Source organism: Kwoniella pini, chromosome 3 (assembly GCF_000512605.2).
Source record: "Kwoniella pini CBS 10737 chromosome 3, complete sequence".
Lineage (NCBI taxonomy): Eukaryota > Fungi > Basidiomycota > Tremellomycetes > Tremellales > Cryptococcaceae > Kwoniella > Kwoniella pini.
The window spans coordinates 2,017,511-2,029,571 of NC_091718.1; the positions used below are offsets into that span (position 1 = coordinate 2,017,511).

At 38.5% G+C, this 12,061-nt stretch overlaps 4 protein-coding genes across 4 annotated transcripts; 2 read left to right on the forward strand and 2 right to left on the reverse strand.

Moving 5' to 3' along the window:
- Positions 1 to 38: 38 nt before the first annotated feature.
- I206_102949 (chorismate synthase) lies at positions 39 to 1,676 on the forward strand (the record flags this gene model as incomplete). Its single annotated transcript, XM_019155050.1, has 6 exons — positions 39 to 128; positions 191 to 268; positions 327 to 779; positions 905 to 1,227; positions 1,291 to 1,449; positions 1,514 to 1,676. 6 exons carry the CDS (start codon positions 39 to 41, stop codon positions 1,674 to 1,676), a joined length of 1,266 nt encoding a protein of 421 aa, XP_019012453.1.
- A 242-nt stretch (positions 1,677 to 1,918) lies between these two features.
- I206_102950 (uncharacterized protein) lies at positions 1,919 to 4,576 on the reverse strand (the record flags this gene model as incomplete). Its single annotated transcript, XM_019155051.1, has 6 exons — positions 1,919 to 3,274; positions 3,340 to 3,669; positions 3,735 to 3,920; positions 3,977 to 4,084; positions 4,176 to 4,468; positions 4,540 to 4,576. 6 exons carry the CDS (start codon positions 4,574 to 4,576, stop codon positions 1,919 to 1,921), a joined length of 2,310 nt encoding a protein of 769 aa, XP_019012454.1.
- Positions 4,577 to 5,588: 1,012 nt separating this feature from the next.
- Positions 5,589 to 8,476, forward strand: I206_102951 (uncharacterized protein; the record flags this gene model as incomplete). Its single annotated transcript, XM_019155052.1, has 10 exons — positions 5,589 to 6,079; positions 6,164 to 6,274; positions 6,343 to 6,710; positions 6,781 to 6,992; positions 7,076 to 7,132; positions 7,190 to 7,367; positions 7,438 to 7,602; positions 7,667 to 7,895; positions 7,960 to 8,170; positions 8,261 to 8,476. 10 exons carry the CDS (start codon positions 5,589 to 5,591, stop codon positions 8,474 to 8,476), a joined length of 2,238 nt encoding a protein of 745 aa, XP_019012455.1.
- A 305-nt stretch (positions 8,477 to 8,781) lies between these two features.
- On the reverse strand, positions 8,782 to 11,393 carry I206_102952 (uncharacterized protein; the record flags this gene model as incomplete). Its single annotated transcript, XM_019155053.1, has 6 exons — positions 8,782 to 9,159; positions 9,231 to 9,509; positions 9,626 to 9,849; positions 10,052 to 10,309; positions 10,396 to 10,709; positions 10,792 to 11,393. The coding sequence occupies 6 exons, from the start codon at positions 11,391 to 11,393 to the stop codon at positions 8,782 to 8,784; spliced, it is 2,055 nt and encodes a 684-aa protein (XP_019012456.1).
- Positions 11,394 to 12,061: the final 668 nt, after the last annotated feature.

Here is a 12,061-nt window from a genome sequence, read left to right on the forward strand (position 1 = left end):
TCATCTTGATCATATATATACATAAACTCATTATCAAAATGTCTTCATTCGGTCAAAACTATAGAGTGCATACTTACGGTGAATCTCACTGTAAATCTGTTGGTTGTATCGTTGATGGTGTTCCTCCCGTAAGCTCTCTCTATCGTCATACTAATCAAATCCGGTCTTTGCTAAATCGAAGACTCTTTAGGGATTAAAATTGACTGAAGAGGATATCCAAGTTCAATTATCAAGAAGAAGACCAGGTCAAAGTGATATCACAACAGCTGTGAGCTTACTCTGCCCTTCCCTTCGCCTCGGCCATGTGTAGCTGACTGTCATTTTAGCGATCCGAATTTGATACTGTACACCTTCAATCCGGTACAGAACATGGTGTAACTTTAGGTACACCAATAGGTCTTTTAGTACAAAACAAAGATCAACGTCCACACGATTACGCAGAAACCGATCTTTACCCTCGACCTTCTCATGCAGATTACACTTACCTCGCTAAATATGGATTAAAAGCTTCTTCAGGTGGTGGTAGAGCTTCAGCAAGAGAAACTATCGGAAGAGTAGCAGCTGGAGCTATCGCTGAGAAGTACCTCAAAGAGGCTTACGGTATTGAAATCGTAGCTTTCGTAGCATCTGTTGGGAAAGTAGCTCTTCCTTTTGCTGAAGAAGAGGATGAAGTTTTAGGTAAAGAATATATGGATTTGGTTAATACCGTAACGAGAGAACAAGTCGACAAGGAAATCACAAGATGCCCTCACAAAGAGACCAGTAAAAAGATGGAGGAGGTGAGTCCCTTGTCTCTCTCAAGCTATCTCTCTATTCAAATCTTGTTCCCCCCATCCTTTGCCTATCCCATCATACAAATTGGACTGTAATTCTAAAAGTAGGGAGCTGATGCTTGTTATGATAGGCTATTCGAGCGGCAAAAGCCAAAGATGATTCTCTTGGTGGATCATTGACATGTGTAATCAGAAATGCCCCAGCTGGTCTTGGTGAACCAGCTTTCGATAAATTAGAAGCTGTTTTAGCTCATGCTATGTTATCTATTCCTTCAACTAAATCCTTCGAAATTGGTTCTGGTTTAAGAGGAACTACATTCCCAGGATCAATACATAATGATCCATTCATCGAGGGTGTTGATTCTCGAACAGGAGAACAAACTTTGAGAACAAGTACGAATTGGTCTGGAGGTATTCAAGGTGGTATTTCTAACGGAGAGGATATTTACTTTAGGTGAGTTCCAACGCTTGAAATGGAATAAATGCACAGTATCTAATTTTTCATCTGTCCTTTTAGAATCGGTTTCAAACCTCCTGCTACTATCGCTCAAGCACAATCTACAGCAAGATACGATGGATCCGATGGTGTTTTAGCTGCTAAAGGAAGACATGATCCTTGTGTAGTACCTAGAGCAGTCCCTATTGTAGAAACTATGGCTGCTATCGTAATCATGGAGTAAGTGATACCGTATATCCGTTTGCATTCACACAAAGCTAATTACAGTTGTTGACTATCGCAGTATGGTTTTACAACAAAACGCACGAAAAGCGACAGCATCTCTCCTTCCTCCTCTTACACACTTACCACCTACAATGGTACTTCCAGGTAAATCTACCGTACAAGCCGTTGTGAATGGTAAAGATGTCGGAGAAGTTCAAAGTCAGAAAGTTGGTGAGGAATAGGGTGCAAATTCACTAGATACTACATGTATGATATGCAGATGTATTCTCGCTAGATTAATATGGCCAATGTAAATCTCTTCAAGTCAAAGATACGAGATAGGCATCAAATCATTTTGTGAAACACGAATCCTTTGTTATAAATGATCATATTTACATGACCATCATCATTTGTACAACATACGAGCATCATTCGTTCTTCATATATATGTTGGTAGATATATAAACATACTTGGTCATACAACTCAACTCAATTCACTTAATTTCCTTTTAGCGATTAATTTCTCTTTTAATTCCCTTTGTTTTCTCTCTTGATCTGTTTCAGCATTAAGTATTTTTAATCTCATTAATCTACGTCTAACTTCTTTTTTACGTTCTTCAACATTCATTTTCATTAAAATATTATCCATTCCACCATAATTATTATCTATCTGTTCTTTTTCTTTAATAGCTTTAATTTCTAATAATCTTCTTCTTAATTCTTGAGCTTTACTTTCATTAACATTTCGAGTGAAAATTAATTTTTCATTAGATAATCTTGAACGCAGAATTTCTTTCATACTTTCTTTTCTATTCAATTCATCTACAGATTGACCTTCATGATCATCAAATTCTTCTTCCTCTCGATCGGAGCAATATTTTACATCTTGACCAGGGGAAAATTCTTGTTGATTCATATACGCATTTGACATATCGGTTAAAGGTGAATGAATTTCATGCTCGTTACCATTCGCGTGCATCATTGATGCCCGTTTAGCTTTAAGTCTAGCTATTTTTTCCTTGAGTAATCGCTCTTTCAGTATAGCTCTAGTATTAAGACCGTTCATGGAAGATCCCGAAGCTAAAGGAATTTCATCACGTTTTGTTTCGATAAGTGATGCATTTTGTGCTTTTAATCTTGCTAATTTTTCTTTAACAGCTTCTGTGCTCAACTTTTTGGTTGTTACACCGTTCAGTGGCGCAGATGGGGGAGAAACAGCGACATTCGCACTAGCAGCTTTCTCTTTCGCCAACCGTTCTAGTAAATTCCTACGCGCTTTCGGTTGAGTCGGTATTGGCGGTGTCGTGGATTTAGCTGCACCTCTTATGGATAATCCTCCATTTCTATTCTCCAAATCGGGTTTCTTTTCGTCTTCGTCGTGTAGGTTTATCTCTTTCGAAGGTTCAGGTAATTCGTTCATTCTGAGAGGCGGTCCACCAGATTCAGGCAGTAATTCAACTTTCTTCTTCTCCTCACCCCAAGTACGCATAGGCTTTTGCTCATACTCTTCATGACCTTTATGTTCTCGATCATGTTGGCTCGTTCGTCTACTTCTTTTCCTCTCCCTTCTTTCTTCTTCGCGTCTTTTCTCTTCTTCCAGCCAAGCTGCATATTCTGGATCCAACCAAGAATCATTCTCGTTCCATCGTTTGGAATCTGGAGAGACTGAAGGAACGAAAACATCTCTCTTTGACCATTGACGTCCTCGTCCTGATTTAATAGAGCGCGAGGGCGAAAGCGATCGAGACTGAGGACGGGGTGGAGGCGATCGAGACGGTGATCTGGATCGCTTTGAAGATTCAGGTGAGGGAGAGCGAGAATGAGAGGGTATAGAATCGTACTGAATCAGATGGAAGTCTTTAACAAATGGAAGAAATAGTAAACGAAAGATTAAATAGAGCTCACTTGTATAACTTCATCCCATTTCCGCAATTCCTTGAAAGGTGATCTTAAGAAACTGTATAATTCATGAGAGAAATGTTCAGCAGAGTTTGGATATTCCTCATTTAAATCTAAATAATCAGCAAGTAACCTTATAGCGGGTTCGGAACGAATATCTATAGTTTTTAAAAGGGAAATAATGTACGTTGTCATAAATTCGACATCAACTAAGGACCATACCCTCAACTCTCTTCTCAAAAACGCCGTCGCCCTCTGAATCAACGATTGGTCTGCACATATTTGTCTAGGTGTAGGATTCGGTCGAAATTTGGTGTGTGGATTTGAGCCTATATGCTATTGACCAAGCCGAGCGCGTCAGCACTTCACATCATTTTATTCGATTGTATGAAACTTCTCACCTTGACATATAGCTCATAACGATATATTTCCCTTCTTCGCTTGACTTGTAAGTCCAATTCATCCGGTTCTTCCTTCACCCGTTGTTCTGCTCTTTCTCTTCGAACAATCTCAGGAAGTCGATTACGCGAAGGGCCAGGCAGAGAAGATGAGAGTATTGGACGGGAAGGTAAGGGAGGAAGGTAAAACTATTTGCAGTCCCGCGTCAGCCGGAAATGACTTATCTAGCATCAGCTGAGCTTACCTTGGTGGGCGTACTGGCGTCCAGATCATGAAGTAGAAAAGGAGCCATATCTGCCGAACAAAGTGGACATCGTCGACTTTGATTTGCCCATACTCCGATACATTCGAACTATTATCCTCATTACGAATTAGCTTTTCTAACATAGATATCACATTTGCATTTATTTGAACGAGTGTTGACAAGGAGGGGAAGGACTTACGCAAAACTCATGTCCACATACTCCTACTATTGTTCTATCTCTTATATTCATTAAACATATCACACATCTCTCTGAATCTGCATCAGCATCTTCATCTCCTTCTTCCCTATTTGAATGTTTTCGAATCGGGATATCAATTGGTTCATCAGGATGATTCAAGACTTCTGCTTCCCAATTCATCTTTTTTTGGCCCGCTGCTAACCTAATTGCTTGCGGTTCCGGTGGAAGAGGAGGCCATGTTCTAGGTGGTGAGAATAAGGCATGTTCAAGAATGAATCCTTCTGCTTCATCCACTATAAATCAAAATTCAAAAGTTAGCTCATATCGGCATTAAATGAATACGAGTCGTCCAAGTAGAGCTCACGGTAGATAGCTTGATCAACTGCCTGTTTACGAGGCATATTGACCTGCTTTTTCAGACCAGAAGTCGGCAGTACTTAGGTCGGGTAGATCTTAGATGCATATGATTTTAAGAAGGAAATCAAGTCGAAACTCGAACACGACCGGTTAACCCTCCACCGGAGCGCATCTTAGTCAAAGTGGCATTAATTTCTCTCGATTGGCAAATAGTGGCTATTAGGCATTTTAGCTCATACCCGATATCACGGTCAATTATGCATAAAGATAATATGCAAATGAGGTGTTTAGCTTAGATGAAACGCTTTTGGTAGTTCTTGATGGTAGGAGAGCACCAGTCACTCAACGTTATGAGTAAATAAAAGCCTTATTGAAAGATTGACTCATTCCGGCTTCCTCGTCTTCTTCTCCTGCGGGGTGTTGCGATTGGGGTGTGCAATAAGCCAAAAAGCATAACAATATTCGACGTTGGCAGGATTTGAACCTACGAGCCCGAAAGCACGGGTTATAGATGTAAAAGATTCTAGACCCGCCGAATAACCACTATCGCACAACGCCATTCCAGGACAATCTCGTTTTTTGGCTAAAATGTTATACTATACCCATCTGACTGGTAAGGATGCGCTATTGATGTATGTTTCGATCGACTACAGGGATGACTGGCACTTCGAAGAGGCAGCTGTAGGCTCTTTGTCAGGTCAAAAGAATCAGACCATATTGTCATGCATATCTTGTAAAAAGGTTAAGATTTGGATGTCCGAGCGTCAGGTCCAAGCGCATCAGAACTTATTGGGCGTGCTTTTCAAAGGATAACGAGACCGAACTGTGCGTCAGTAGATAAGACATCTATTCATCACCATCACCATCAAATTAGCTGCGTAAACTTCTATGATTACTTACCATGCATTCCTTATATCGTTCTTTCAACTCGAATGCATCTTTTCTTGTTTATTTCCTTCCATAATTGCCATTTAGCGTGAAATTGCTCAAATGCTTCGATACCTGCACTCACGATGTCGATTCAACGGGCCTGTAAGGTATCTATACACACCCAAAATGGGTACATTATCTCCCTCTCTCCTTAGATTCGCAAGATGCACTTCAACTTCGCCGGCGGCGAGCTACATTTCAGCTTGGAGAAGCAAAATCAATTATCTTGTATCAAGTCTGTCCAAAAAATTCAACGGTAATGACAAAACACCTAGGGTTGTCGAGGGCATAACGCTTCGGGATTATCAATTGGAAACCATTGAAAAGATACGAGAAGCGACCGAAAGAGGTTTGACTAGGTTTGGTGTTTCCTTACCTACGGGAAGCGGTAAAACCACAGTAATGATGCATTCTATCCTTCAGCTTCGTCACTTGAACTGGAATTCGAAAATTGCATCGGGGCAATTGAACAGCGGAGAACCAAAAAAAGTTCTTGTTCTAGTACACAAGCAGGATTTAATACAGCAAACCATCAACACTGCTCGAATGGCTTTAGGTAGTCACATTACTATAGAAGTAGAACAAGGTTCACGTGTGGCTTCGGGAACTGCTGATTTGTAAGTCAAAATGAATGCTTTCCAAGATTGAGATTCAACTCTTTGATATGCCAGTCAAAAAGCTGACGAGATACTGTATGATAGGACTGTGGCAATGGTACAAAGTTTGAAAACCCCCGCTCGTTTGGCCAAATACAATCCGAATACTTTCGGTTTAGTCCTAGTGGATGAAGCTCATCATGCTGCTTTCCCAACGTGAGTACGACGATGTTGCTATGCAAGCCAAAGACAAAGTGAATGCATGAATGAATATATTTCGATAGATGGCTTGGAATACTTCACCATTTCAACGCCACAATCGACAATACTGATCCTCCCGAACACACTCCCGTGACAAGTCCAGCCCATCATCACCGAGTCACGGTCGTAGGATTTTCTGCCACCTTTCAAAGGATGGATGAGAGAAATCTTTCTAAGGCTTTCGAAGAAATCGTCCATCATGTTTCTCCTAGAACACTGATTAAGAAAGGGTTTCTGGTACCTGTTATCGGGGATATAGTTCATGCTACATTAAAGCTGGACAACATCAAGACTAAGGAGGACGGAGATTACAATCAAGTCGCTCTAAGCAAAATTGTTAATACATACGAGAATAATGAACTCCTTCACAGAATGCTGAAGGAAAAAACGTGTGAGCTTTACAGAAGCCTAAAACCCGACGAAAATGATGATTGCTGACTGATTGCCTCCATCTAAATTAGCTGAAAGACAATTCATCCTGATTTTCTGCGTCTGTCTAAAACACCTTCATGATCTAACTCAACATCTACAAGATGCTGGTGTAAATGCCCGATCAATATCAGGAAGCACGCCATTGAAAGAACGAGCGCGGATATTGGAGGATTTTTCCAATGGTGTTTTCCGAGTATTGTTGAATTGTGAAGTCTTGACTGAGGGTACAGATATACCAGCCGTGAGTAAACTATCGACTTGCCATTAGCACAAGATATTAGTGCCTTATATGGATTTGGAAATCTTCTGTGTCCATGGGGTTAGATCGACTGCGTATTCCTCGCTCGTCCAACTAAAAGTCCAAATCTTTTAACGCAAATGGTAAGTTGTCAGCAATAGCTCTACAGCAGGTCTCCATAAATTGATCATACTACACAGATAGGTCGAGGTCTCAGACCAAGTCCAAGTACAAGAAAGGAAGATTGCATGATCATTGATTTGGTTGACAATCAATCGAAGATTGGCAGTTATCACGTTTTTCCTGAGCTTCTGTCACAGCTAGAGCGAGAAGGACAGAAACTTGAAGATGGGGAAATTGTGAAAAGGGGCCAATCTAGTGAGTTCTGGACTCTTTCTCTACATTTCCGGCAGATTCCGATTTAAATTCTTCCTTATGATCTTGATAGCCTACACCCCGGATACCCTTTACAAAGCCGACGATTTTCGGATTCAATATATTTCTATCGATGATCCTTTCGGATTAAATGACGATGATAATTTAATCGTAGAAAAGCGTAGTAAAAACGCTTGGGTATATTGCGGGAAAGATCTTTGGGTTTTAGACCTTATGAGTATATTGCTTTCAGCTCTTAGTCAAACGATTTTGGGTAATCCAGACGCTTTTTTCGTTTTTAGGTCATGGGTATGTCGCCGTCGAATGTAATAATCAGATTAGTGATAGTCAGATCAAATGGAGAAGTACATGGAAAGAAAGGAGACCTCGAAAATCAGGAGGTGATCAAGAACGTTTAGAATTCATGTGGTCTAGACCCAAGATAATCTGTGAGACAGATGATCTGGCTGAATGTATCAGGATTTCGGATCAGGCTATCCGAGCAGATATACCCAAGGTGCTAAATTATAAGTGAAGTTATATATCTTTAATCAGAGGCGTTGAATTATTTACTGACGAATTGCCCATTTCATAGTTTGAGAAAAGAAGCTCTTTGGCGAAAAGATCAAGCGACAGAAAATGCACTTCGATATCTTGTATCTTATGCGGACGATAACCTTCAAGGATTATCGTTGGACTCCCTGAAACAAGGTATTATCGTAACTGGTGGGATTTCTACACGTGTTGGATTTATGACAAAAGGGGAAGTAGCTTCTTTGCTTTGTGCACTTAGTCATGGTGACAATGTGAGTATACGAAGTGCAGTACAAAACAACATTGAAAAGTTCGCAATGATGAATGAAGTATTTGTTAATTCGCTTTGTGGCCGATAACAGGATTTACGAGACTCTATCAAAATTGCCGAATCATGCAAAACTGACAATATCGACAATGATCATATATCGAAGCAAGAAATCAAGAAGTGTCAGGAAGAATCGGTAAATAAAGATGCAAGGACAGCATTCTTAATCAAGCAGGGCTATACGAATACACATATACTTTGGAAAGATACAAAAGATATCATGTGTCGTGATAATACACAAGTTATATGAAGAGCTTTGATATTCAACGGAGAATAAATTCGTAGTGACGATGTAACTGATCATACTTTGATTTGAATCGCCCAATTCCCATACATGTCATGAAAATGCTATATGATATGTCTGTCTATGCTAATTGTTTTATGATTTATTATTTGATAAATTGATAAATTGATAATTTACAAACTAGTAAAAGATAATGAAATTCCAATCTAATTTTGCTGTCCATCCATCCATTTTTTTTTTCTCAAAAAAGGGGTCTAATTCTTCCTTCATCTATCATCTTTTTGAATTAATTATGCAGATTCGTCTACCTTTTAAACACCTAAACGTCTTTTACAATCTTCATAAACTATCCAACTAACTCCAACAGCAGGTCCAACTTTTAATATACTAGGTAATAAACCTTTATATAATCCTCTCCAACCTTCTTTTTTTAAAGTTTGTTGAGTAACATCTAAAAAACCTTTATATTTTTGTGGATGTCCAGATGATCCAGAAGCTTGTAATCTTGTTCTTAATAAATTAATTGGATAAACACTTGCTGCACCTATACTACCTGATAATGCACCAAAAGATAAAACTGCAAAAACTTCAGGTTCATCTTTACCTGTTGATTTACAATATGCTGTTTTTAAAGTTTCATATGTACCCATATCAATTGCTGAATAAGGGAAAACTCCAATTAAACCAAGCTTTTTTTTTGGGAAAAAAGAATATTTGATCAGCTTTTCTCCACATTCATCACAATATCACCAAAACTCACAGTTAATCCTCTATAATAACTTCTAATTCCACCTGCTCTCCACATATCTCTAGCAGTATTTCTAACTTGTCTCCAACCTTGATTGGGTCCAATTTCAGATTGTATACGAGTTTTTAAAGTTTCTAAACCATATATAGCAAATTGTGAAGTTATACCACCAATACCACCTGCTATAAATCTTGAAGAAGAAGATAAATCGGCTGGATCAGAAACTTTATCCCAATAAATTGCTAAGAATTTCTTAGATTGTTCGTATGATACGAATTTTATAGCTGATTCCTAATGGTCAATCGAAAGGATCAGCCAATATCATCCGACAATGTCAGGATACGAAAGTGCGAGTTGACCGTCTATTGGCAAAATACAGCGAGTGAAAAGAACAGATTTCCACTCACAGGAAAGATCTTTGTTACATTCAATCCATTTCCAACCCAAAATGCTTTCAAACCCTTTCCATCGATATATATCCTGTTAACTGCTCCCCAAAGGTTGTTGACAGCTTTGATACCAGCTCGAAAGGGATGATTTATGTTAGCTTCTTTATTAAATGATGAGAAGTCCGGTGTGGTGATGAGGTATATTTTTAGTCGATCGAAGGGGGCAGTCACTGTTCGCGATACTATGAGGAGTACAAGGTCAGCCATTGATCATTTTTACGATCGGATCTGTTGACTGAAGCTGGATGATCGAAGGGCAATCTCCACAGCGCTATACACCATGGCTAGCAATCTAGCAAACAGCCCTGCCAGCTTTTACCGTGATTGTCCCTCTTATTCTGGCTGAGGACCACGTACGAAGCATGTAGGGAAGGAATTACTCACCCGCTCCAGCGACACCTCCCGCTAATAAGAATCTCCAAGCTTCATTCCTCTCTTCCGTCGGTTCTTCTTCTTCATGCTCCATTTCAGGTGTATCTGCATATTCTTCATCATGATGATGTGCAGGGGGATTAAAAAATCCAGCTGCAGTTGATTGTTGTGAAGAATTAGGTGCTTTCGGGAAAGAAACATTAATATCTCCTTCTTTATCTACTCTTGCTGCTCCTCTTCCATCCGACGTTCGCTTTTTCACTTGATAAACTATATTCATGTGTCGAATTAGCTCAAATACATACTAATCCATTCAACGACCGCTAAAAGGTTAACAAAATCGTCTGGAAACTCACATTTATAAATCTCAAAAGGAGTTGCTTTTCTAGGTAACATAATTAAGAAATCTCTAAATTCAGCAAAAGTTATATACATATCACCAGGTTCAGGTCCAATTCTTTTACCTCTTTCTTTTTCAGTTGAAACACCATTTTCAGCAGGATGTGAAGCTAAAAATTGAACTAAATCTGATGTTGTCGCTGGTGTAATATCTACACCTGAACGTGAAAGTGCAGCTCTCATTTCAGTTGCATCTAATCTACCATCACCATTTTTATCTAAATCTTGAAAAATATCCCATAATTCACGTTCTTTATCCCATAAAAAGCGTCTGATAATAAAAACTCGTTAGTCAGAATAAGACTGTTGAAATTGGAGAAAGACAATATGAAGATTGTCAAAAAAAAACTCACCTAAAATCTTGCCATGCAATTCCTTTTCCTTTTAAATTTTTAATTTCAGGTTCTAATAAATCATCTGCACCACCCCATAATCTTGCTTCAGGTCTTTTATCATTACATGCTTTAACTAATTCTTCTTGATATAATTTTTTTAATCTTTCAGCTCTTTCAGGTGATAATGCAGTAAGTGTATCTTGTCCAGGTAATTTCATTCTTTTTGTTGTAGATAATCCTTCTGAATTGAATTCAACTTCACCTAAATCAGGTAAATGTGGTAAAGAATTCCATAATGCTTTTAATTTTGATGATCTAACTTGTGGACCTTCTTTTAATCTAAATTCATTTAAAGTAGGTCTAATAGGTGGTATCATATCTGGACCTGGTGGTTCACGAAGTGATAAAGGTTGTATTAATCCTTCTGGTTCTAATGGATTAACTTTTAAAGTAGGATCAAGATGTGGTGGTTTAGGTAATAAAGGATAATGTGGTTCTGATGATGAAGCGTGTGTTGAAGTTGATGTTGAAGAAGAAGATGAAGATGGTGTTGCTGATGATGAAGAGGAGGAAAAAGAAGAAGAGGAAGAGGAAGATGAAGGGTCTTGTTGATTTGTCATTGTGTTAATATCAATTTTGGATCTAATTTAGTTTGAATATACATCATGGTGTAAGCGTTTGTTGTCATCATAACCAGTCGTAGGCTACATGAAGAATAAGGATGACATACCGATCAACATGAAGCCAATGAAAGATAAATAATGACAAATCTTATATTTATACCTTCTATAGTCCCGTTTTTGAGCCGAATTGATGAAGAGAGTATCAAAGATCTTTTCGTTTCTTGTTTTGCTCCAAACGAACTAAACGATTTGTCTTGGTATGTATATCCAACTAAAGATGATGGGTACAAAGCATATAAGTATACGTACTTGTAGAAAATAGTTAAAATTGAAGGATGAATAATATTTCGTTCGTATCTCTGGTGAATTAGATTAGACAGTAAGTGATAATTGAGTTGGCGCGAATTTGAAGAGCGTTTTGTCTCAGATAACCGATTAAATGAAAATGACGAATTTATAATATATTAAAGTGATTTTTCTCCTTTTCGTGCTCTGTGAAAAGTATATATGTTACTAAATTCTTTTGTAGATGATAATTAGTATCTTCCTCAGCCTGTAGATTGTAATTAAGAGTGTTTAAGAATCAAGTATGTATGATTGACAAATGAATAGTATGATAAATATTCACTCATGAATGTCAATCGCGTGGTTTGTGATTTTAAATT